Here is a 26,932-nt window from a genome sequence, read left to right as displayed (position 1 = left end):
AGGGCGTGTCCCCGGCCCCGGCCAGTCCTCCAGGCGTCCTCCGGGCTCTCCGGAAACGCTGTGGCCTGCAGGTAGGCGGCGGCTGCAGCGCGGGGCGGCAAGGTCGCTGCCGGGTAGCTCAGCCCAGTAGCTCGCGGCGCGGGCTCCGGGGGGCGGCGGGGCCTGGGCCGGGACCTGGACGAGGACTTGGGGCCTGACCGCGGCTCTTCTCCCCGCAGGCTCGGCATGAGGCCTGGCGCGGCGTGCAGAGCCCTGCTGGGCTGCCTCTGCTTGGCCCTTTATTGTCTGAGCGCTGCTTTTAAGTTCTCGAGGTAAGTTCAAGTTTGAAGAAACGGGAAGGCAGGTGTGAGCGCGGCCTCGGAGGTGACCACCGGGCTGATGCTGCGCGCGGGTCCAGACTCGCCGGAGGAGGGGCGGGGCCGGACACACCTGGCGGGACCCTGAGGAGAGGCGAATGGAGAAGCGGGGCCGAGCACATCTTAGGGGCACCATATAGAGAAGTGAGTGGGGCGGAGCTGAGCACACCTGGGGTCCCGAGAAGAGCGGGAGAAGTCGTCGGAGGCCGAGGACACCCGGGGTCCCGAGAAGAGCGGGAGGGGTCGTCGGAGGCCGAGGACACCCGGGGTCCAGGGACGAGCGGAGAGGTCGTCGGAGGCCGAGGACACCCGGGGTCCCGAGATGAGCGGGAGGGGTCGTCGGAGGCCGAGGACACCCGGGGTCCAGGGATGAGAGGAGGGGTCGTCGGAGGCCGAGGACACCCGGGGTCCCGAGAAGAGCGGGAGGGGTCGTCGGAGGCCGAGGACACCCGGGGTCCCGAGATGAGCGGGAGGGGTCGTCGGAGGCCGAGGACACCCGGGGTCCCGAGATGAGCGGGAGGGGTCGTCGGAGGCCGAGGACACCCGGGGTCCAGGGACGAGCGGAGAGGTCGTCGGAGGCCGAGGACACCCGGGGTCCCGAGATGAGCGGGAGGGGTCGTCGGAGGCCGAGGACACCCGGTGGGGATCCCGTGGAAAAGGCGAGTGGGGCGGGCCTAGCACCCCCTTGAACCCGGGCTGCAGCGGGAGTGGGACCCGGCCGGGTTCCTGCTCTGGAAGTTCTCAGAGGCGGTGGAGGGAAGCTTTTGTTTTTAGGTGTCAGCACAGCTGTGGTGAAAAGCGGTTCTTCCTCTTTGGAAGCTTCCTCTCTGGGTTCCCTTCTCTGTCCTTCTCTCCTGTCCCTCGCAGCCGCCCAGGCAAGTCCTTCACGGGTAAACAGTTGCAGGGGTAAACGACGCCGTGGAGGGTAGCGGTATTCGAATACCAAATTTTAATTATTTTCTTCCATTTGGGCAATGAGTGGGTTAATAATTTTGTACTGACACGGTAGGTGGGTTTTGCTTTTTACTTGTCACTGCTGTTTTATCATATACTTTAAAAGGTAATATTGTTTCCGCGTTTCCAGAAAGTGTACTTTCTGAAAAAAAACCCCACACATTTATTTAGCTATTTTTTGGCGGTAAGGCTAAGAGTCTTCACTGGAGAGGCATTAGGTGCTGATGGAGGGGGAGCTGCTAGTGTAACAGAATGGCTTGGGAAAGGAGGCGGGTGGGGAATGTTTTGTCTTTTCAAAACTCCCTGAACCTTCTCCCTCCCTTTTTTTCTTGAAAACTAAAACCTGCTTGGCTGTTCCAGGTCAGGGGCAGGAATGATGTCTTTGTTCTGTGGAGGGAATCTGGAGATCCCAAGATCTTCTTTCCTGAAATCTGGGAAGCGATCACAAGATTGTCTTAGCTGAATTTGGGATAAATCTAGGCAGAGGACACAAAATTGTCTTAGCCCAAAATGGGAGTATGGGATTGCTTAGTACCTTTAAAAGCTCTGTGCTGTTCAGAAGGAGGATGCTGGCATCTTTGTTTTTTTTTGAGATAGAGTCTCAAGCTGTTGCCTTGGGTAGAGTGCCGTGACATCATAGCTCACGGTAACCTCCAACTTGGGCTCAAGCAATCCTCTTGCCTCAGGTTTTCTATTTTTGTAGAGCCGGGGGTCTTGCTTTTGCTCAGGCTGATTTTGAACTCGTGAGCTCAAGCTATCCACCCACCTCGGCCTCCCAGAGTGCTAGGATGACAAGCGTGAGCCACCGCGCCCAGCCAGGATGCTGGTATTTTTTTGAGCCTCCTCGTTTGCTGACAAATTAATAAATTTCTCTTTCCTTTTCCTCAAACCCCTTGTCCCATTTTCTCATGTGGCTTTGGGTAAGGCGCTAGTTCCTACCCAGGTGTGGAGCCTCCGAGCTGTCTGTGCTGGTGTTTGCTCACCTGCAAATTAGAAATAATAGTAACATCTGCCTCACAGAGTTGGTGTCAGGGGAAATCAGTTAAGGTACAGAACGTGCTGAGAATGATCACTAACCCGTAGTAAGCAATGTTAGCTAAAGACTTTAGGCCAGGGATGGCCAACCTTTTTTTTTTTTTTTCTCTGCTGCAGAGTGGAGAAAGAGTTGTCTTGGGCCACACATTAAATACACAAACATTTGTAATCCCAGCAATTTGGCAGGCCAAGGAGGATTGCTTGAGCTCCTGAGTTCGAGACCAGCCTGAGCAAAAGCAAGACCCTGTCTCTGAAAAATAGCTGGGCTTTTGGATGTAAGTCCCAGCTACCTGGAAGGCTGAGGCAAGAGAATCGCTTGAGCCCAAGAGGGGTTGAGGTTTGAGCTTGCTGTGAGGTGACACCACAGCACTATACCCAGGGCAAGAAAGTGAGACTCTGTCACAAAAATAAATAAATAAATAAAATAAATACACAAACATTAAGGAAAGCTGATAAGCAAAAGAAAAAAAGATCCATGCATACTTTTCCTGATATCTGACACCACAGATAAGCAAAAGAAGCCCTCAGCATCAGTGGGGGCCTTTGGGCTGCAGGTTGGACACCCCTGCTCTAGGCTGGGATCTGTGCTACCCCACCCTCATTATTCATGCAGCTGAGTTGGCAGGTTTGGGAGAATCGCACTTGATTCAGACCGGGGGCTTCATAGATCAGCAGGCATTTTCCCAAGTACTTACTGGGTTTGAAAAGCTGGTGGTCTTTCCTTCTTTGCTTAGTGATCTTTGGCTTTGTCCCTCCGGTGTCTTGTCGGCAGGTGGGGGATTCTATATCATATCTGCTTGGATTGTAGATGGAGATTTTGTTTTAGGTGTGGTTTTTTTTTTTTTTTTTTTGCTTGTCTTGATAGTCTGACTCTCACTCTGGGTAGACTGCCATGGCATCAGTCACAGCTCACAGCAACTTCAAACTCCTGGGTTCAAGTGTTCCTCCTACCTCAGCCTCCCCAGTAGCGGGACTACAGGGCACCGACTAATTTTTATATTTTTAGTAGAGACAAGCTCTTGCTGTTGCTCAGACTCATCTCTCAACTCCCGAGCTCAAGTAATCTGGCCTCTTCAGCTCCCAGAGTGCTGGATAACAGGTGTGAGCTGCTATGCCCAGCCAGGTGTTCTGATCTTGAGAGTCTGACCTTCTATCCTCAGTTTCCACCTATGTAAAGTGAGGTATTTGCTCCTGGTTGGGGCTTGAATGCTTCTCCCAGCTCTAATTTTCGTGCTGCAGGTTGCCTGTTCTTCCTTTTATACCGAGAGCATCATTAGTTAAGACTCACAACTAGGTTTTCCTGGGATCATAATTGTGAATTCTATGTATGTTCAACAGCGCTTGATTATTTATAAAAGCTAATGTGTAACAAGGTGATCTATTTCACTTTGACTCTTTGCTTTTATTTATTTATTTGCTGTTTTTTTGGCCAGGGCTGGCTTTGAACCTGCCACCTCCGGCATATGGGGCTGGTGCCCTACTCCTTTGAGCCACAGGCACCACCCATCTCTTTGCTTTTAAATTTTAATTTATCTTGAAGCATCAGCTTGAGTTACATTCCTGTGTTGCTGCAGACATGTTCCATTTATGGAGTATTTTTGCAACTTTCACTTTCTTCTTTAATCTCTTTGTATGTTAAGCCTTGAAGATGTGGGTAGAGGCCTCCAGCTGAAGAGCTCTGAGTGTGGGTCAACTGCAGCCCCAGGATCCCTCCAGTGAGATCTAGAGTGAGATGAGTTTCAGGTTTCGGACTGTGGTGCAGAGCTGCCCACATGTGTGTTCTGGATAACCTGCGATGCAACGTGGTACCCGTTCTATGCTGTAGGTGACAGGCCTAGTGGCATCTGAAGTAGCCGAAGGACACTCATTTAGCATAGAAGCAAGTAAACAAGAACAGCCCTGTGCTAGTTTAGGTCGTGTCTTGCTTCTAAGTGAGTTACAAAACCTTCCCATGTTCAGGGCCTGTGGGTCTCACAGATGCAGGTCAGGGGTTCTGGGTCTGTGTTTCTGTTGAGCTTCCTTAGGAGAAGATGCTTCTGCTTGCTAACCCTCCCCCAGGGTGACCCTTCCTTCTGCGCCTGCTCTGCTAACCCCTGCCCTACTGTCCTGTCCTGCTCTGTAACCCCTGCCCTACTGTCCTGTCCTGCTCTGTAACCCCTGCCCTACTGTCCTGTCCTGCTCTGTAACCCCTGCCCTACTGTCCTGTCCTGCTCTGTAACCCCTGCCCTACTGTCCTGTCCTGCTCTGTAACCCCTGCCCTACTGTCCTGTCCTGCTCTGTAACCCCTGCCCTACTGTCCTGTCCTGCTCTGTAACCCCTGCCCTACTGTCCTGTCCTGCTCTGTAACCCCTGCCCTACTGTCCTGTCCTGCTCTGTAACCCCTGCCCTACTGTCCTGTCCTGCTCTGTAACCCCTGCCCTACTGTCCTGTCCTGCTCTGTAACCCCTGCCCTGTCCCCTCTATTCCTGCCACTTGATGCTGTAGGAGACGGTGTGTTCTTACCTGGGGGTCGCTGCCTTTCTCACCTGGGTATGCTCTCCAGGGGGCAGGGTCTTTGGGCAGAATCCCCAGGTGCTCCACGTTGAGTAGATGGATGGGAGGACAGATTAATTTATTTTTTCTATAACTTTAAAAATTCTTGTCTTTTTTTTTTTTTTTTTTTAATTCTTGTCTTTTAACAGTGACACCCATGAGTGGAAAAAACTAATCATGGTTCAACACTGGCCTGAGACAGTATGTGAGGTAAGTCTGCCTTAACCTGGAAGAGAGGGTTGGTGTGCCTGTGTGCCCACCCCAGCGCCCCTGTTGGAAGCTGGAGCTGTGGCTCTGGGAGGGCCACTGCAGCAGAGCACCCCAAACTGGGTGGCTTAGGGCCTCAGAAACGTTCTCCCACAAGACTGGGAGGACAAAGGCACCAGCAGATTGATTCCTGTGGAGCAGCGGTTCTCAACCTGTGGGGTGGGGGGGTCAAATGACCCTTTCACAGGGATCGCCTAAAACCATCACATACACCCAGTACAAATACAGGTGTATGAAAATAATTTTATGGTTGGGGGTCACGACAACATGAGGAACTGTACTAAAGGGTCGCAGCATTAGGAAGGTTGAGAATCACTCCTCTGGAGGGTCCATGGGGGAGTTTCCTCTGTGGCTGTCTCTTCAGCATCCAGTGGGGACCAGAGGTCCTTGGTGTCACCTGACCTCTGCTGCCTCCTTCACATGGCGTCCTCGACTTTGTGTCTCTCTTTATTTTTATTTTTTATTTTTTTACAGGTTTTTTTTTTTTTTAAATCATAGCTGTGTACATTAATGTGATCATGGGGCACCATACACTGGTTTTATAGACCGTTTGACACATTTTCATCACACTGGTTAACATAGCCTTCCTGGCATTTTCTTAGTTATTGTGTTAAGACATTTACATTCTACATTTACCAAGTTTCACATATACCCTTGGAAGATGCACCGCAGGTGTAATCCCACCAACACCCCTCCCTACCCTCCCTTTCCCCTTCCGCCTATTCTTAGGTTGTGTCTCTCTTTTTAAAAGGACACTGTGACTGGATTTAGGGCCCACCCTAAGCCAGTATGACCTCATCTCAACTTGATTGTATCTGTACCTCATCCTGCTGTGAAGACTTGTGCAGGGGCTGTGCTTTGAGCAGGACAGAGACCGTGTGCTGCTGGCTTTGCCCCTCACCAGCCCCGGATCTGAAGACACCAGCCACTCTGGATGGTCTCCTTAGGGATGGAATTGGAGTGTAGGCAGAGGTGAAGCTATGACCTCTGCCACCCCCATTCTGCACCTGCCGCCCAGCTGTTCTGCAGCAGGGTCCTGTCACCTGCGGCAAACCCCTCCTTATTTCCAGAACAGCCCTGAAAAGAGGCTGCCTCCACACAAGACTGGGGGACAGGAGAATGCACCCCAGCTGCTCCTCCTGGCTGCAGCTTCTGCTGCTCATGAGCTGCACTCCCCCACACGGGGCTGGACGGGGTCTGGCCTCTCCCAGTCTGATATTTTAGATATACTTCTTGAGGGTTGTTTATTGTGGAAAATCTCAATTTTACCTCAGCTATTGGGAGGTTCCTAAAAAGTGTTACACTGGGACTTAGTTCTGTGCTTTTATTTTTATTATTAAGATTAAGGCTATATTCCTGTTCTTATTTTTTTGGTTCCAATTTTTCGAGACTTATTATTTCACTAATGGATGTAGACTTGGTACCTGAGTGAGCTTTAGTTTAGCAGGTATTATGAGCCTTTTGTTACTAAATATTTAATCTAAATTATACAGTAGTCGGAATATTCTTTGGCAAATGGGAGGGTTTCCATCAGATCGAATTAATTTGTGAGCACATAAAAAGAACAAAAATAGCTGTTTATTTCTGTTAATTAAATTGAGGATTGGATCAGTATAACCTGGTTTCTTGTACCCTCAATGATCCCCCAAAATAGATAGATAGAGGATTGGCTTAGAGCCTCCAGCCACAATGTAGTTTCCTCATGAATGTACTGCTGGAATGAATTTATTATGAATAAACATGGTATTGATCTTGTGTTAGCTCCATACCTGATCTTGTTGGTGTATGTTGAGAGAAGTAGGGTTACTAAACGTATTTTAATACACAGTGAACCAACTACTTTCTTTGTGTCTTTTCTCTCTAGGAAATTAAAAATGACTGTAGAGACCCTCCAAATTACTGGACAATTCATGGATTATGGTGAGTCTCTAATGCAGTTAAAACTTACACAGTCCAGGGCAGTGCCTGTGGCTCAGTGAGTAGGGCACCAGCCCCATATACCGAGGGTGGCAGGTTCAAACCTGGCCCCAGCCAAACTGCAGCAAAAAAAATAGCCGGGTGTTGTGGCAGGTGCCTGTAGTCCCAGCTACTCGGGAGGCTGAAGCAGGAGAATCACCTAAGCCCAGGAGTTGGAGGAGTTGGAAGAGCTGCGATGTCACAGCACTCTTACACAGTCTGAAGAAGCAAACTTGGAGCTCTAGCTCAAGCATACTCCTAGTTTTTACACTTGTTATTTTTGTTAGGCGTTTATTCTGCAGATTAAATCCTTAAAATTTTTTTTAGTCTTTCTGACATAACCTTAACTCTTATTGTTTAGTTCTGCTTTTATAGATTAGTAACAATTTAAACACGTGTTTAGGTTTTCTGGGTACGTATTAGGATCACTAAATTTTAGTGTTCTCATTTTGTTTTTCTTTTGGGTTCTAATATAAATAAATATGTAGGAATAAGTAGCATATATGTCACTGGCACTGAAATCCGCTTTTCTGTTTCTGTGTGCATTTTATTTAGTTATCTCTCTGGTATTTTAGGGACCCATCTGGTCTGTGCACACCCATGTGGTAAGCCGCACGTTGATTTGCCCTGCTGCCCTGGGCCGCGGAGGCTTTGGCACCTGCTGGCTCCCGGGAACAGGGCCCAGTAGAGGACAAGCTGGAACCTGGGGACTTGTCTTCTGTTTCACTTTCTTCCCCTGGTTCTGGGGTGATTGTGGCACTTCTGTTCTGGTGCTTTCTTGAGCTTTGCTGGATGGTTTCTCTTCTCTTTTGTGAAATGTGGGAGTATGTTTCTGCTCAGAATACTGTGTCATTTCTGCGACCGGAGCAAAACTTTCATCCACTAGGGGTGAAATCCTGCTGGTTTTAGATTGCTGGGCCAGCCTAGTGACACTGGAGACCTGCTGTCTTCCCTGCCCTCTTGAGGCTCTGGGTGGTCAGGGTCTTAGGAAGTAGGTCGATGACCTGGTGAACTGACCAGCATCTAAAGAATGAGAGTCAGTATGTCCAGAATCAGACAAGTGAGCATAGAATTAAAGCTCAAAGGCTGGGAGTCCTAGTGTGATCACAGCTGCCCGGGAGGGGCTCCTCCCTCCCTTTCTCCCTTCTTTCCTTCTTTTTCTTTCTTTACGTCATCTTTCTGGGTTCCTCCACCCCAGAGATGCAGACTGGAGTGGAGACTGCAGAGGGCCACAAGTCTCAGGGCCACTGCGCTGGGAAGCACCTGAGACCAGTTCCAGCCCCTGCGAGGCTGATCCAGAAACTCCCAAGACTAGGCCATTTGTTGGGTTTTGTTTATGAAATACTTTGCATTATTCCTGGACACTTTGAATACAGTTTATTTTCCCTTCAAAAGAAACTCAAACTGTGACTACTGGTACCTGAGCATTCTTTCTTAAACTTAGACTTGTGTGGGATAAGGAATTCCTAATAACAATTTCTCTTTTGATCTTTTGCAGACTTTAACGAAAGGGTTTTCTAATGTCATGTGGGAGTCACACCCAATAAGACTAATATTTCTTATTTTGTTAATTTGAATTTCAAGGCCCGATAAAAGCGAAGAATGTAATCGATCGTGGCCCTTCAATTTAGAGGAGATTAAGGTATTAACTTTTAATTATATTTCTATTATAGAATGTTGAACTAGATTAAATATTTTCTTCACAAATATGCCTTCCAAGTCATGTTTAAATTATGGCCAGGCGTGATGGCTCATGCCTGTAATACCAGCCCTTACTTGAGACCAGCATTACAGTGAGACCCCCATCTCTACAAAAATTTCAAAATCAGCCAGATGTGGTGGTATGTGCCTATAGTCTCAGCTGCTCTGGAGGCTGAGGTGAGAGGATTGTTTGAGCTCAGGAGTTTGAAACTGCAGTGAGCTGTGATCATGCCACTGCACTTAGCCTGGGCAATAGAGCAAGACTTTATCTAAAAAAATAAATTAACTAAAATAAAATTACAGGGTCATTATTGTATTCACCAGGATTAAGCCCCTGGCACTGTTTTAATAATTATTAATAATCTAAACCTCACAAGTTAGAGGAAAACTGACCTCCCCCTCCTCTGTCCTGGGTCCAATCGTGAGAGGCTGAGATGGGAGCTAAGCTTGCCCAGGCGGCGTAGACCCAGACACTTGTCTGCTGTACCAGTCCGTCCCCAGTCCCCCAGGACTCCTGGGTCAGATATTGAGTGCAGAAATCTGGGCAGTGTGGGTGTACTGGCACCGCTCCCGACAGCTGTGTCTCCCAGAGGAGGTGTGTGGTGCCTGGGCTGTCTGCTGTGGCGGAGGGTGGGCAAGTTTCTGAGCAGGGAGGAACCTGCCAGGACAAAAGCTCTTATTAAGGAATAAATAATAAGGCTGGGGTTCACGAGTGGTATTGGCAGAAATTCTCAGAGAAACTCCTACCTCATGTAGATATATCTTGTTTTTATTTATTTATTTTTCTGAGACATAGTCTCACTCTATTGCCCGAGGTAGAATGATGTGGCCTTAGCTCATAGCAACTTCAAACTCTTGGGCTTCAGCAATCCTCTTGCCTCAGCTTCCCAAGTAGCACCTGTCACAATACCTGGCTAGTTTTACTTTCTTTCTTTCTTTTTTTTTTTTTTTTTAGTACAGACAGGGTCTTGCTCTTGCTCAGGCTGGTCTCAAATTCCTGAGCTCAAGCAATCCACCTGCCTTTGTTTCCCAGAGGGCTGGGATCACAGGCATTAGCCACCACACCTGACCACTTTTAAATACATCTTTAACACTTTACGCAGAATAAGCATCATTTTACATACTTCATGTTAAAAATTAACAGCTGCCAGGTTCAGTGGCTCACGCCTGTAATCCCAGCCCTTGGGAGGCTGAGGCAGGTGGATTGCCTGAGCTCACAGTTTCAAGACCAGCCTGAGCCAGAGTGAAACCTCATCTCTAAAAAATAGCTGGGCATTGTGGCCGACACCTGTAGTCCTCGGAAGGCTGAGGCAAGAGAATCACTTAAGCCCAGGAGTTTGAGGTTGGTGTGAGCTGTGACACCATGGCACTCTATGAAGGGCAATGAGTGAGACTGTCTCAGAAAAAAAAAAAAAAAAAAAAAAAACAGAGCTCAGGGTGGCGCCTGTGGCTCAGTGAGTAGGGCGCCAGCCCCATATGCCGAGGGTGGCGGGTTCAAACCCAGCCCCAGCCAAACTGCAACAGAAAAATAGCCGGGCGTTGTGGCGGGCACCTGTAGTCCCAGCTGCTTGGGATGCTGAGGCAGGAGAATCACGTAAGCCCGAGAGTTAGAGGTTGCTGTGAGCCGTGTGACGCCACGGCACTCTACCCGAGGGCGGTACAGTGAGACTCTGTCTCTACAAAAAAAAAAAAAAAAAACGGAGCTCAATTCTTTGAATACATAAATTTATCAATTTTGCCTTCTAGTTTTGAGTTTATGATTTCTTATGTGGACTTTTTTTTTAATTATGTGTAGGATCTTTTGCCAGAAATGAAGGCGTACTGGCCTGATGTAATCCATCAGTCTCCTAATCGCAGCCATTTCTGGTAAGTCCGCCCTGAGTGGAGCCTATGGGAAACGTGGGTGACAGATGGGGACTTGTCTTCTGAGGCTGAGCTGTTTGAGCAGCTTTTCCTTAGAAATGATTCTGTTATGCCATTGTTGGTGCCTTTCTCCAATGGATTAAAAAAAAAAAAGTATATAATAATCTATGTGTTGTCTTATTTCTTTACATTAAAGTTTTTCTCTACGAGCCAGGTACAGTGGCTCACGCCTATACTCCCAGCACTCTGGGAGGCCGAGGCAGGTGGATTGCCTGAGCTCAGGAACTGGAGACCAGCCTGAGCCAGAGTGAGGCCTCGTCTCTAAAAACAGCTGGCTGTTATGGCGGGTACGCCTGTTGTCCTGGCTACATGGGAGGCTGAGGCAAGCGAATGGCTTGAGCCCAGGAGTTTGAGGTTGCTGTGAGCTGTGACACCAAGGCACTCTACTCAGGGCAACAAAGTGAGACTCTGTCTTAAAAAAAAAAGGCCAGTCCTGGTGTCTGAGTGATTCCCAGGGCCCAGCAAAGGGACCAAGTTTCCAGAGCCCTGAAGACAAGGGGTAACACACCAAAATATGGACTCATTTTCCACTCCACCTTCATTGGCCGAGCAGCTGCCAAGAACAAAGGCCGAATCTCCCGATACCTAGCAAACAAATGCAGTATTGCCTCACGAATTGATTGCTTTTCTGAGGTACCCACAAGCGTATTTGGGGAGAAGCTTCGGGAACAAGTTGAGGAGCGGCTGTCCTTTTATGAGGCTGGAGAGATTCCACGAAAGTATCTGGATGTCATGAAGGAAGCAATGGCTCAGGCAGAGGAAGCTGCTGCTGAGATCCCTAGGAAACTGGAGAAACAGGAGAAGAAACGCTTGAAGAAGGAAAAGAAACGACTGGCCGCACTTGCCTTCGCTTCTTCAGAAAACAGCAGTCGCGGACGGCTCCTATGGCTCAGTTGGTAGGGCGCCGGCCCCATATACCGAGGGTGGCAGGTTCAAACCCGGCCCCGGCCAAAACTGCAACCAAAAAATAGCCGGGCGTTGTGGCGGGCGCCTGTAGTCCCAGCTGCTCGGGAGGCTGAGGCAAGAGAATCACTTAAGCCCAGGAGTTGGAGGTTGCTGTGAGCTGTGTGAGGCCACGGCACTCTACCGAGGGCCATAAAGTGAGACTCTGTCTCTACAAAAAAAAAAAAGAAAAAAAAAACAGCAGTCGCACTCAGGAGGAGTGTGAGGATACAGTGGAAAAACCCAAAAAGAAAAAAACGCAAAAGCCCCAGGAGGTTCCTCAGGAGAATGGAATGGAAGACCACCCATCTATCCCTGTCTCTAAACCCAAGAAAAAGAAATCTTTTTCCACGGAGGAGTTGGTGAATAGTGATCTTGAGGAGGCCACTGGCATTGTAAGTCCCCCCAAGAAGAAGAAAGCTTCACCCAAGGAGGAAATAGTAGTTAGTGATCCTGAAGAGGCAGGGGACAAGAGCGTGTCTAAGAAAAAGAGGAAATTCTCCTCCAAGAAGGAGATGGTCAGCAGCGGGCCGGAAGAGGCTGTAGGCATCAAGAGCAGCTCCAAGAAGAAAAAGTTCCACTTGGGCGGCGCCTGTGGCTCAGTGAGTAGGGCGCCGGCCCCATATACCGAGGGTGGCGGGTTCAAACGCGGCCTCAGCCAAACTGCAACCAAAAAATAGCTGGGCATTGTGGCGGGCGCCTGTAGTCCCAGCTACTCGGGAGGCTGAGGCAAGAGAATCGCCTAAGCCCAGGAGCTGGAGGTTGCTGTGAGCTGTGTGAGGCCACAGCACTCTACCGAGGGCCATAAAGTGAGACTCTGTCTCTACAAAAAAAAAAAAAAAAGTTCCACAAAGATCCCCAGGAAGATTAGAATGGACATTCCCTGTGAGGAAGGGGTATCTCATACCCCACAGAGACATTTCCCACCCTGTGTCCCATGCCTCAATAAAAACAAATCCACAAAAAAAAAAAAAAGAAAGAAAGAAATTTTCTACTGAGGTTTAACAAAGTTAAGTGCTGGCATGTCTAAGGATTAGTCCAAACCAGACGGGGAGTATTTCTGATGGAAATTGTGCTGTGGTCTTAAAGTATATTTAAAAAATGACACACCTTAAAATAATAATCTCCTTCCTGAGACTCAGGGAGAAGGGAAAGTGTGACTCACCCGAGGCTGAGGCCTCCGTGCTTTACCACGAGACACCTTTGTGTGTAGCAGGAGCTAAACTGGGGCAGAATGCTGGACTTAATTCTAGATAGCTTTTTATATCATTGTTTTTTTAGTAAATAAAATTGATATTTCTTTTATGTACATTTTGTTAACTGAAGGTGACTCTTTATTTTCTCCATCCACCTCTAATATGGCAATTTATGACTGAAATTACAATGAATTAGATTCTCCCCAAAGGATTAATTTATCCAGAAAATTTTTTTATATACAATTTACAGGAAAATTAAAAATGAAGTTTAGAAAAATGCAGCAGGGCTCAGTGGCTCGTGGCTGTGATCCCAGCACTCTGGGAGGCCAAGGCAGGTGGATTGCCTGAGCCTACTAGCTTGACACCATCCTGAGTGAGAGCAGGACTTTGTCTCCAAAAATAGCCGGCATTGTGACAAGCGCCTATAGTCTCAGCCTCTCAGGAGGCTGAGGCAAGAGAATCACTTAAGCCCAAGAGTTGGAGGTTGCTGTGAGCCTTGGTGCCAGGGCACTCTACCAGAGGTGACATAGTGAGACTCAATCTCAAAAAAGAAAAAAGTTTAGGGCGGCGCCTGTGGCTCAAAGGAGTAGGGTGCTGGCTCCATATGCCGGAGGTGGTGGGTTCAAACCCAGCCCCTGCGAAAAACTGCAAAAAAAAAAAAAAAGTTTAGAAAACTTTTTTTTTTTTTTGTAGAGACAGAGTCTCACTTTATGGCCCTCGGTATAGAGTGCCGTGGCCTCACACAGCTCACAGCAACCTCCAACTCCTGGGCTTAAGGGATTCTCCTGCCTCGGCCTCCCGAGCAGCTGGGACCACAGGCACTCACCACAACGCCCAGCTATTTTTTGGTTGCAGTTTGGCCGGGGCCGGGTTTGAACCCACCACCCTCGGCATATGGGGCCGGCGCCCTACCGACTGAGCCACAGGCGCCGCCCTAGAAAACTTTTTAAGACAAAGTGGATGTGCCACACCTCTTGGGTGAGGGGTACAGCTACAGCTTGGCCTCTACCTAACAAATGCAAACAGTATAACCTACTCATCAGTACCCTAATGTTCATCTAAAATAAAATAAAAACAAAATGGAGTAAAAGTTTTGTCCTTCTTCCTGGTTCATCAGCGTTCACTATGACATTTCATTAGAGCGTATATGGCAGGAAGTGGTTTGGGGGCCACTGACCCTGCGCTATAGATTGAAATCACCCTTCAATAAAAAGAAACAATCTGAATGAAAATTTCAGTTGTTCTACATACAGACTGCAGTCTGAAAAATGGTTTCCAAATAGATAATCACTGTGAGTTGGAGAGGAGGAAACCAGGAGAAAAGATACACAGAGGATTCTGGAAGAATGTGTGCCCCTTGTAAGAAAGAAAGAAAACTATTAGAATTATAATACTCATGTCATTTTGATTTTTGCAATTATAAGAGTTATCAAACACTGGCTCAGCACCTGGACCTCAGTGTGTAGGGCACCAGTTACATACACCAAGGCTGGTGGGTTCAAACCCGGCCTGGGCCTGCTAAAAAATGACAACTGCAACCAAAAAAATAGCTGGACGTTGTGGCGGACACCGGTAGTCCCAGCTACTTGGGAGGCTGAAGCAAGAAAATCGCCTAAGCCCAAGAGTTGAAGGTTGCTGTGAGCTGTGATGCCACAGTACTCTGCCAAGGGTGACAAAGTGAGACCCTGTCTCGGAAAAAAAAAAATAAGTTATCAAATACAATGTACAAGGTAACAAGTGTTATTGGTATACATAGAGTGTTATACTTTTAATAGTTTTTTTTATTTTCTTTCCATATGTGTACATTTTTTGGCGCTGTCTGTATATATCCCTTCACCTTATACTTCTGATGACTATATGGTAACTAAGTAGACAAAGTGTGATGTTCCAGTTGTTACGATATTCTGTAATAGAGTCAGGCAGATGGTAGCCAAATGGCTTAAAATAAATCAGCAAGGCCTTCTGTAAACTGAATCTTCGACATTTAATCAAAACGGTATAGGCAAAGCGTACATTTACTTTTGACCTCTAAGAACCCGTGTTTTTCAGGTTGAATAGTTGAGTTATATACTTAAGCATTTTTTTGTTCTGAGTGACAAAGATAAATCTCACGCACTAATTAACACACACATGAGTGTTCCCAGCACAGCGTGACAGCTGTGAGGAGCTGCTGTCTGGGCCTTGTCTTCATCGTTCAGGTCACCGAATGCTTCCCTTCCCAGCAGAGTGTCCTTGGGACTCCTCCCAGCTCCTGTCACTGGGGAGGGCAAGGCTCTGACAGATTTTTTTTCCTTTTTAATCTCAAATATCTTAGAATCAAATATGCAACATAGGGTGTCTTGGTATTGCTTGGTAATACCGAGGTAATTCCCTAAGTCTAGCCATTTTGAAAATGTTGATGTATACAGCCCTGTGCAAAGTAGGGTATTTTGGTTTGTTTTTTGATTCTTAGAATAAAACGAACCAGATTTGGGTCATGCTTATGTTGGTGCCGCAGTCTCCCTGTGGGATGTGTGCAGCCCTGGCGAGCCACTGCCCCAGGTGGGAGGGCGGCCGCTAACGTCTGCTCTGGCACCTGCTATGCTCAGTGAGAGAGCCAGGGCATCTGTGACATGGGGCAGGACACAAGCCACTTGGGATGGGTGACTGACACTTTTTTTTTTGAGACAGTCTTACTTTGTCACCCTCGGTAAGGTGCTGTGGCATCATAGCTCACAGCAACCTCAAATTGTTGGGCTCAAGTAATTCTCTTGCCTCAGCATTCTGAGTAGCTGGGCCTACAGGTGCCCGCCACAACGCCCAGCTATTTTTAGAGACGGGGTCTCCTGAGGTCAAGAGATCCACTCACCTTGGCCTCCCAGGGTACAGGATTACAGGCATGAGCCACCATGCCCGGCCCTGACACTTTTGATAGCAAATAAAAAATGTTCATTTTCAAATGATGTATGATTAGATGTTTTGAACTACATTAGTATCAATACTTTAATATATTCTTGTCTCTACCATCTATTGAGTTAAGCTTGTTCCAGAAATAATAGTAATTAACATTTACTAGATTTGTATTGTTAGCTAAGAACTGTTTTTGCTTGTGTAAAATCGGTTCGCATGTTTCTGCTCACTACTAGTAGCATCTCTGTGGGGTAGGTTCCAGATCATTCCTGTGCTGTAGAAACCAAGTGAATTCAAGTTATAATTCAGTGGGTTTCAAAGAATGTCCCTTTTCTATACTATAGAATATGGGAAGTGATCAAATGATTCACTCTGGGAACTACTCTAGATGAAGAAAATTATTCATCCACTTTTATGGTTCCTGTGTGCTATTTATAGTTTGATTAGTCTGAGAGATTTACATCCCTTGTAGTTATTTAAAACTGGTATTTCGGATGAATTTTACCAATGATTTAATGCACATTTAGATTTTATTTTTGAGAGACTGCATATGAGTGCTTTATAAAAGGTTGCATGCATATTATTTATTAAAATTTCAAGTATTAAATAAAGCCGACGAAGCCTGATGCCCACCTTGTTCATGCACACCAACAGTGGGTACCAGCCAAGGGGTAAGTCCAGTCATTCTGAATAAGTCTTCTTTGGGATTGATTGAACGGGGGGTGCAGTGGGGTGGCAAGGGCCCTGGCCCGGCATCAAGCAAGGGTTCCAGCTCAGGCTCCAGGACTCCTGGCTATGTGACACCGTGGCTGCAAGATCTTCCACAAGGCACCCGCCCTTCTGAGCTTCAGCTTCACCATTTCTGAACTAGCAATGATATTTTCTACCTTGCAATGTCGTGAGAACCAAATGAAGAATGGGAAAGAGTTTGTTAAACTTTAATGTGCAATAAAATGTAGAGAATTACCGCCAGTGCCCATATTTTTCTGTAAATGCTGTTCATTTGCAGACCTTTTGCAAGGCTGTTTTGGGATAGTTTCATCTTTTGTGGAATGGCCTATTAACTGTTAAAGACTAGTAGAGGCTGCGAGGAGTGTGGGCCTGAGGCATGTCCTGCAATCCCTCGTCCCGCTTTCCTCAGCTAGTTGGTGGCAGTGCTCTGAAAGTCCCTGGCTGGAAGCTTCAGCTCCTGCAGGAGACTACGTGTGGCTTTGTGAATCAGTGGGTCTTGGAACAGTGCGTTTCTTTTTTTCTCAGCTTTGATTTGTTGTTAATTGAGCAAGCTGTGATTGCAAAAGTGAATTGGAACTGATTGTCTGATTGTAGGAAACATAATTGCCTGTGTTGTGAATTAGGAATTTTATCCTTCCTACTTTGTAACAGAAATGACATGCCTACTACATGTGAATAGTCTGCTGAGAGAAAACATTTTGGAACATTTTCTATTGTGAGTCAGTTTCATTACTTTTTAACTGGACTTTTTTTAATCCTCACAGGAAGCATGAATGGGAGAAGCATGGGACCTGTGCTGCCCAGGTGGACGTCCTCAACTCCCAGAAGAAGTACTTTGGCAGAAGTCTGGCTTTGTACCAAGAGCTGGACCTGAACGGGTGTGTGTGCTCTTCCCAGCAGGTGCCCTGTACTGGAGCTGCCGGGAGGTCAATTGAAGGGAGTGAGTGTAGACCACACTGCCCACCTGGACAGCCCCGTCATGTTCATGGGTGCCTTGAAATTCAGCTGGTGGAATGAATCATTTTTAAGAATACTCAAGGCCTAGCAAGCCTTTCTGGACCATTCCAGAATGAGACCACACAGTGGCTACAAAGGCTGCCTTCTTGGGTTTTAACTTAACGGCAGACAGCGAGTTGGCCCCAAGGTGCACAGGGCTGCTGACGAGGGGCAGGGTATTCTGACAAAGTGTATTACATTAACTAACAAGATAGTTTTGGTCTTTGGATCTTTGCTGTAGAGCTGGAAGAAACAGGAAGGAGATGGTAGGCAAGGATTCTTTAAGCCCTAGAAATTGCACAAACCCATGTGAACTTGCTCCCGCCAGCCCTTACCTCAGTTCTAGAAATGGGGAGCATGTTGTCACTACTCAGGCCAGTGAACTCTGAAACAAAAGGCCCAGCCGACCGCCTGTCAGAGTCTGGTCACCAGAGAGCTGGGGGCGAGCCCTGGCCTTGACCTATCTGAATGTTCTGTCATGCCACCCTGTTACGCATTTTCCCCTGCCCTTGACCTATCTGAACGTTTCTGTCATGCCAGCCTGTTAGGTATTTTCTCTGACCTTCACTGCAAGGGGTTATAACAAGCTAGGGAACTGGTTGTCAAAAGCACCACAGAAGATTATGCAGCCTTTTCCTTGCTGCCTGTAATTTGCACAGCTTGTCTCAGAGCAGTTCTCCTTCAAATCAAAATAATATCAGGCGCCTTTGCTAATCAACCATATTTGAGTTGTGTGCGTCAGTCTGCTTAAAAGATGAATAAGCCTTGCTGGTCCTCAGACACGCACTGCGTGTCCTCTGCACACAAAAGCATCTCCCAGGATGGGCTCCTGGGTCGTTTTGATCAAAAGGGTCTGACAACTGGGGTTTGGATCAGCCGAGTCACGGGCACTATACAGGAGGGGACAGCATCTTTGGGGGCCCCCCAAAATCAAAGAATACCCTGCAAATAAATGTTTAACATCACCAGCTTTCAAAGCATGCAGCTTGATGGAGGTTCTGACATGAACTGGTTCTACAATTTGGTTATCTAACCTCTCCAGGTTTTATTTCCGTGCACTAAAATTAATGATGGGGTTGCTGTCAATCGTGGGTTTCTTCCAGCTTGAGTTCTGCATTACTGAGCACACACTCTAAGCAGATCACAGTAACGTGCTGCAGGTCTTACATATTTCGGCCTGGGCACAGTTTGCACAGATGTTGTACAGGTGCAATCTGATCTATATAGCTTCCTCTGTGGGCTTTTCATAGAGGAGGCAGTGTGTTCTTGCAGTAAGAGCAAGAAGGAGACATTTCCTCACCCAAAAGTATGGACGGTAAACGCTTCCAAAGCTGTCATGAGGATTACCTGAGAGAACTCTGTGGTGGCTCCTGGAGCTCAGGAGACCTGCATTTAGTGAGAAACTGTCGTCACTGGATGACAACAGAGAGGAACACTCTGGAGACAGAGGAAGAGGCCCTCTGTTTCCACAGGCCGATCTCATGGCACTGATTCTGCCTGGAAGGATGAGTTGAAGCTCATTCTGCAGCTGGGTTTATTAATCAAATGCAAAAAAGGAGAAGTGGTTACTGCTGAGAAATTTTTAAGCAAACTATCTAAATAATTTATCAAGTATTTCTTAAGTAGCTCCTATTGATACTTTTTCAAACTCAGTAGCTTTCCTGCTATGGTTTGGGCATGGTGCGTCCCTACCAAACTTCTTACTGAAATGGATTCCCAGTGTTGCAGGTGGGGCCCAGTGGGAAGTGTCTGGGTCTGGCAGGTATATCGAGACCCTTCATGCCTGGCTTGGTGGCCTCCCTGAGGGAATTATTCCTTCCCACGGGAGCTGGTGGTTACAGCCTGGCCATGAGTTGATGCAGCACCAGAACCCTCAGGAGAGGAAGTTCTGCTTCTGACACCTGCAGAAAAGCCAGCCGGATAAAGCTCTTGACAAATACCCAGCGGCACTGTGGGGACTGGACACATGTGTGCCCATGGGCAGCGTGGGAAGCTCTGGAGCCCCCTCGGAGCCTCAGCAAGCCCTGTGCTGCCCTGCCTGGGTTGGGGTGGGGGAGGGGGCGTGCTCTGCTCTTTTCTTCATTCATCAGGTGTCCCCTGGGGGTTTGCCCAAGGAGAAGCACTACTGGGAGTGTTGTGTTTGCTAAGAACTGAAAAGAGCAATTATAGAAAAGTTAGATCCTTCCCCACTTTCTCCAAGGAAGGTTTAAAATTTTTAGCACTTATAAAATTTAAAGTAAGAAGTTAAAATTTAGGGCCAGGCACAGTGGCTCATATCTGTAATCCCAGTACTCTGGGAGGCTGAAAGGATAGATTGCTTGAGCTCAGGAGTTTGAGGCCAGCCTGAGCCAGAGCAAGACCTCATCTCTAAAACTAGCTGGGTATCATGGCAGGCACCTGTAGTCCCAGCTACTCAGGATGCTGAGGCAGGAGGATCTCTTTAGCTCAGGGGTTTGAGGTTCCTGTGAGCTATGGCACCATCGCACTCTACCCAGGGTGACAAAGTGAGACTGTCTCAAAAAGTCAAAATTTAAAATAAGACACTTTTTTTTTTTGAAACTGTCTTCACTCTGTTGCCCAGAGTGCTATGGGCCTCATAGTTCACAGCAACCTCAAACTGCTGGGCTCAAAATTCCTCCTGCCTTGACCTCCTAAGTAGCTGGTTCTATGGGTGCCTGCCAGGACGCCCACCTAGTTTTTCTGTTTTTAGTAGAGACTCCAGCAATCCACCTGCCCTGGCCTCCTAGAGGGCTGGGATTACAGGCGGGAGCCACCAGACCTGGCCTCACTTGTTTTTCTTTATGTGTTATTTCTACACATCTTTCTTGTAGCTTAACCTATCAAATTATTGTAAACTGTAATGATTTTTTTATTCACTTTACAATATGAAGGCAGCAAGTATGAAAAACTACAAAATGTCTCAAAGCAAAGTTCTCAGTTTACCCACAGACAGCGACCCAGGGATTGATGACAAACTACCCTTAACTAGTGGCAAGCACGTGCTGTGTTCTGGGCCAGGTGCCCACTCTGCCAGGTCTCTACCTTATCTCCTTGGTCACCTAGGTCAGGAGGACGCTGCCCAATAGAAACATAACATGACCCACAGAGATCATTTTAAGTTTTCTGGTAGCATCATTCAAAAGAACCAAAATTATATATATATATATTTTAATATTTAATATATATCCAATATATCCAAATATCATTGCAAATTAAGTTATTGAGAGATCTGACATTTTCATTTGCCACAAAGTCTTTGAAATCTGCTGTTTATACTGCACTGGCACCACAGTGGCAGGTGCATGTGGGTTTGGGTGACTTCCAGGGCTCGCAGGCCCCTTCCCACCTCTCTCTGCTGAAGAGACTGGTGATAAGTTAGTACTAAGAGGTGGCCCAAGTCTCTGCATCCACTCTGTGTGGTCAGAATCTAGAATGATCCAGAAAGACTTGGTGGGGGCCTGGAAAGTCGTCTTGTGGAATAATTTGAGAATTTCATGTTGTACTTCCATAATTTAATATTATACTTGATTTTAGCTAAAAGGCTGAGAAGGTTGTACTTCCATAATTTAATAAGCAAGTTCCTGCTCAGTGCTTTAGGAAGTGATTCAAGGCTAAAATGTTTCAGGTACAGCCTGTGACACTTAAAGCAGGCTATATTCTGAGATGTGTAGGTCACAGCATCGGCCCAGCCTCGCACCACACACCTGCTCTGCTCCTGACTGTGCTGACTGCTGTGGGCTACTGCAGCACCATGGCCGGTACTCATCTGTCTAAACTCCTGTAGTCACAGAGACACCCAGTGAAACTGCAGTGTTGTCATTTTACAGGACCATCGCTGTACATGCAGCGCATTCATCAGATGTTAAGTGGCACGTGCCTATGTTTAAAGATCTGAGCACGTGCAGTTCTGTGAGATAAACCTAGAATTCCAAGTCTATGGCTAACATCTTTTAAAAGAAGTGTGGCAAGTGGGTGTGCTGTGAGTGCTAGTCACAGTGACACCTGCAAAGAGTGCCCAGAGTAATCGTGTGGGTGTTAGTGGTGGGGGCGGGGGGGCAGGTGGAGGGCCTGGGACCATCTGACTGTCCTTGTTAATGGATGTGTGGCCTAAAGCAAAAGGAAAAAAAGTGCTTTCCTGTAAGCACGTCTTAATTTTTACTATGAAATATAGGTTTGGAAGGAACAGGAGGTGAACCTGCATTATACAGCTAATTCTTTTATTTACATTTTAGTGTGCTCCTGAAGCTGAGGATAAAGCCATCCATCAATTACTACCACGTGAGTCTTACTTTTGCTGCTTCTCTGATGTGTGTGTGCCAAGGACACCCAGAAGGGCTGCAGAGGGACCAGCACCCACCCTGCTGCTGCTTAACTTTGATGCTTTAAAGGGAGCTTATTTAAATTTGTTTTCTGTCAAAACAAAACTGGAAACTGGAGGCTCCTCAGATCCATGATTTTGAAGCACAGGTTCACAGCCACATGGTGAGCACTGCGTGCCCCAGGTCCTTGGGTGGAGGAGGGACAGGTGGACTGTGCATCTTGGAAAAGCACATCCAGTTTTACAGTGTTATGTTTAAGAAAAAACAAGCAAACAAACATTTGTTTCTTGTTTTCCTGATAAAACTGATTGGTGATGAAGCATAGAAATTTAAGCATGCCCGAGTCTCGTTTGCTGGTGAGGATGTGCGAAGCGTAGTTGCTTCCAGCTTGGAGTTGCCTCTTTTGAGAAGATGGTTCTGCTGGTGCACAGGCAGGCCCGCCGGGACCCTGTGCCTTGCGCTGCCATGGCATAGCTGCAGCACAGACAGATAGGTCACCCATAAAGCCTAAAATATTTGCTAATTGGGCCTTTACAGAAGTCTGTGGACTCTCAGAATCTGATATGAGAAACACATCAGATTCATTGGGGTGATTTTTGAATTTATCATCGGATGTGGATTTAAAAAGTTGAAAGTCTCTGCAGTTCCGGGGTCATGGCTGGACACGGAACAGGTGCTTTGGTCTTGATGGTGTGTGAAGTCAGGGGGCAACCTTGTTTTGCTCTCAGTGGTGTCTGCTTGGCTGTGCAGCCGGTTTTCTGGTCGATCTTTTCCCTCCCTCCGTGGAGAGTGGGGTGGAGGCAAAGGGCCGCCGAGGAGGAAGCTGGTCAGCCGCCCTTGCAACGCCCTGTGAGCCAGCTGTGAGCTGAGTGTCCTCAGGGCCCTTTCTGTCCTGTCTGGACTCCAGAGCAAATAGATAAGGAAGATGTGCCTCACAGCCGTGCCCATGATCAGAGGGCGGGTTTCTGAGGTCTTGGGAGCTGCAGTCGATATCACAGCAGAGCCTTTTGTACACTGGGGGCATCTTGTCAGGGGCGAGAATGGAGGTGGGGGGGGTAACTTAGGCAGGATCCTGCCCCGTGAAAGCCCTCTGATTTACCGTCTGGAGGTTTTATGCTTTTGCATCCGGCTCCCAGCCACAGGTCTGTTCTGTTTTTTGGGCAAATCAGTGCTGCTGGACCACCCTGGAGAGCTGCCTGGCCCAGAGCAGTTGAAATGGGAGGAGTGTCCTGGGGGTGCTAAGTGGAGCTGGGAGGGAACAGACACCTGGGAGCTCAGGAGTGGGGCTGGAGGGCTGGAAAGGGTGCAGTGGGGGCGTGGTCCTGAGCACCCCCCAAGCAGGTCCAGCGGGCCTCTGAGCAGACCTGGGTCTTTGCCTGTCACTGAGGTTGTCTGGTGCTGGGGAGAGAGAAACTGAGACCCTCCAGGGAGGCTCATGGGGAGGGTCGACTGGCATGTGTGCAGCCAGAGAGGAGGGTGTAGAGCCCGGATGTGGCTGGTGGCGGGAGGTGGAAGGAGTCTGTGCTTGATCCTGCCCTGGACCTCCATGGAGTGACATTGTTTGGCATGAGGATCTCAGCAGGGTGAGGATGATTGAACCCAGCCTGGACAGTTTAAATCTGAGGTCTCTGTAAGGTCCAGGAAGAGAGGCATGGACTTGGGGGAAGCTCTGGGGTGAGAGAGAAGGCCCCAGCTTAAGGCAGTGGGACCTCAGCCTGCAAGAGGACGAGGAGGTGGGGAGGGAGGTCCAGGAGGCCAGCAGAGGAGAGGCTGGGGGATGTGGTGTCCTCGGGAAGGTTCAGAGTAGGAGATGTGAGCTAGTGGCAGTGGAAGGTTCTGAGTCTGCAGGTCAGGGACGGGAAGGTGAGCGTCCCACAGCCTTTCTTCTGTGAAGTAGGTTGTGTTCACGGTGGGAAGGGCAGAGGGGGGCAGAGGTCTGGAGTGGATGGAGCTGAGACGTAATAGGTATCAGTGGACAAGGGTGGCTGTGGCATGTGGTGGTCTCAGTAGGACGGAGTGGAGGAGGGGGCCCGGCTGCTCGCCACCATAGTGGACAAAATGGGAAGAGAGGGGGTGATGTGGGGTCTGGCGGGTGGAGCCGGCGTGCAGTTCTTCTCCTGAGGCGCCCAGTCTGCTCTGCCGAGGGGAGAGCAGAGACCGCCCCACCCACTGTGTGTTGTGTCAGTGCTCTGGGTAGACCAGAGCTGCTGGGGTTCTTCCACTGAAGTCTCATCTCTAATACATTTTTTATTTAATGTCAGGTTAGAGACTTTGAAGACGCCCTTACCAGAGTATACGGAGTGATACCCAAAATCCAGTGCCTCCCGCCAAGACAGGTCAGATGTGCCATACGCCGTCCTTTCTGTGTCAAGAAGATAAGTCTTACTCTTCTGACAGTCTGTCTTCACCACGGGCTTCCCAGGGCCAGAGTTGCATTTGTGCTTATGTGTGTGTGTGCCTGTGTGCTGTGTGTGTGCACAGGGGGTGTGTCTATGCACACATCTGTGTGTGCGTGTACCTGTGTGTGCACTGGTGTGTGCAGATGTGTGTTCACAGAGGTATGTCTATACGCACACGTCTGTGTGTGCATGTGCCTGAGTGCTGTATGTGTGCACAGGGGGTGTGTCTATGCACACATCTGTGTGTGCATGTACCTATGTGTGCACTGGTGTGTGCAGATGTGTGTTCACAGAGATATGTCTATACGCACACATCTGTGTGTGCATGTGCCTGAGTGCTGTGTGTGTGCACAGGGGGTGTGTCTATGCACACATCTGTGTGTGTGTGTACCTGTGTGTGCACTGGTGTGTGCTTATATGTGTGCACAGGGGTGTGTCTGCATGCACACATCTGTGTGTGTGTGAGAGACTGTGTGCATGTACCTGTGTGTGCACTGGTGTGCAGATGTGTGTTCACAAAGGTATGTCTATATGCACACGTCTGTGTGTGCGTGTGCCTGTGTGCTTGTGTGTGTGTATGCACAGGGGGTGTGTCTATGCACACATCTGTGTGTCCGTGTACCTGTATGTGTACTGGTGTGTGCATATATGTGTGCACCCCTTATATGTGTGCACGCGTCTGTGTGTGTGTGAGACTGTGTGCTTGTGTGTGTGTACTGGTGTGTGCAGATGTGTGTGCACAGGACTGTGTGTGCACACGCAGGTGTGTGCATGCAGGTGTGTGCTGTGTGCATGTGTTTCTGCGTGTGTGCGTACAGGCATGTGCTGTGTGCATGTGGATACAGCTCTCTGACCCTATGTGAGGTGGGCTGGGGCTAGTTTTCTTGTTTGTCCCTGACAAGAATATTCCTGATCTGGACAGAAAGTGGAGAAGGGAGCAGTTATACCGGAGTCCCCAGTGTACAAATGAGACAGGTCCTGCGGGTTTGTTCTTATGTTGAATTTGTGTATAAGCTGGAACAGGTGCATTTACCTATCACCTGGTATAGCCTCCGATCATAAGTGTTAGTGGTACATGGGTCGGATGTTTGTAACTCGGGGACTGCCTGCAGTTGAAACTCCCACTAGACATTTGTGAGTGTTCATGCTGCTTGTGTCCGTCATTTAATTACCTGTCCAGGTTGCAGACAGACGTGTCTGCTGACTGCTGCTGCTCCCATTCCTTTAGCAGCGGGGAGCCGCGCACCTGTTCACCCGCAAAAATCACTTGTAACATCCTGCGTGTGCGGTGGTGTCTGCGCGCAGGTGTGGACAGTGTTTTCTGCTTGTGAATCTTTTCTAGGACAACGGGTGCCAGGCTGGGCTCTGGAGGTGGCTGGGAGACACGAGCTCCAAGCAAAGCTCCACTATCCCAGCCCCGTCTCCCTCACCTCAAGCCTCCCCACACAACTCACCCAGCCACCTGCTAAGCCAGGAGGTCTGTTCCCAGTGCCTAAAGTCTCAGATCTGGGCCTCTGCTTTAGTCACCTCACAGTTAGTTCTGAAACTGCTTTATCATAACCCCGTGATGATCGGTCAGTGTCCAAACTCTAAAACATCTCTTATTTTTGATGTTTAGGGTGAGGACGCACAGACAATAGGTCAGATCGAGTTTTGCCTGACCAAGGAGGACCAGCAGCTGCGCAACTGCTCTGAGCCAGGGGGGCTGCTGCACCACACACAGGAGGCCTGGCTGGCCAGGGCTGCTGAGAGCCGGGGGCTGAGGGTCTGTGAAGATGGCCCAGTCTTTTACCCCCCACCTAAAAAGAGCAAGCGCTGATGCCCATATAAAAAATAATTATGTTTTAAAGCACAAGAGACATTCACAAACCACTGCTTTCTGAACACTCCAAAATGAAGCCTCTTGTTTCTAATTCTTTCATAAATAGCAAGCCTTTTGTTGGTTTGCTTTTTTTTTCCTTTAATACTTGTGAATCGATTTTTGTTCCTGTAGAAATGGGCCGGATGTGGAGCTGGTGGAGAGAAAGGGGCCTCCCACGCCTGAGGCTGCTTTGTGTGTGTGATGGAGCGGTCATTGTTGAGCCCCTCAGCATCTTAGAAGATCACACAGGGGCCTCAGCGTCCGGGGGCAGGGTGCGGGCTGAGGGGACTGTCCTACCTGAGTGTTCCTCCCAGAGCCTTTGCCCCCGTGTGAGGTCTCCCTGGGAGAGGGGCTTAGCTCACGTGGGAGCCCAGGCTGGTGCCCCAGTGCCCAGGGCTGCTCTAGCTCAGGGTTGGGTTCCACATGGCCAGAGACCCCAGGACAGGGTCCTCTTGTCAGCATCTCCCTTGAAGCAGGCGCAGGCACGTCCTTGGAGGAGGACATGTTCTCCTGCTCCCAGGGGATTGAGTCCCAGAGCAGCCACCCCGCTGCCCCATCCAGTCAGTGATGCCCTTCTGGGTCACTCTTGTTCTCTGTGAAAGACGCAGGTTGGTTTCTATCAGGCCTGGCTTCTCAGAATGCCGCCGGGTCAGCCTGCTAGTGAGTATTTAGAAATGGAAATGTGGCCCCAAGTGCAACCTGCCACCTTCAGGTGGTGTGTTCTGGAACCCCAGAAGCCTGCTCCTCCTGGGCACAATAGCACGGCTCTCCCACCAGTGACGCTGCCTCGGGCGGCGGGATTTCACCCAGACAGGGAGTGGGTCTGGGCAGTGGGCACTCTCTGTGCCTTATTAAAACTACCTTTTACCATTGG

General features: G+C 48.5%; 1 protein-coding gene across 1 annotated transcript; it reads left to right on the top strand.

The window, feature by feature from the left end:
* RNASET2 (ribonuclease T2) lies at positions 1-26,932 on the top strand. Its single transcript, XM_053592261.1, has 10 exons — positions 1-71; positions 219-311; positions 5,027-5,087; positions 7,009-7,064; positions 8,685-8,742; positions 10,597-10,667; positions 17,248-17,361; positions 21,712-21,757; positions 24,060-24,134; positions 25,816-26,932. Exons 2-10 carry the CDS (start codon positions 226-228, stop codon positions 26,014-26,016), a joined length of 768 nt encoding a protein of 255 aa, XP_053448236.1. The 5' UTR covers positions 1-71; positions 219-225; the 3' UTR covers positions 26,017-26,932.

The sequence above is a fragment of the Nycticebus coucang genome, chromosome 5 (assembly GCF_027406575.1).
Source record: "Nycticebus coucang isolate mNycCou1 chromosome 5, mNycCou1.pri, whole genome shotgun sequence".
Classification (NCBI taxonomy): domain Eukaryota; kingdom Metazoa; phylum Chordata; class Mammalia; order Primates; family Lorisidae; genus Nycticebus; species Nycticebus coucang.
The sequence above is the reverse complement of the archived record's forward strand: the minus strand, read 5'-3'. Positions and strand labels throughout refer to the sequence as shown.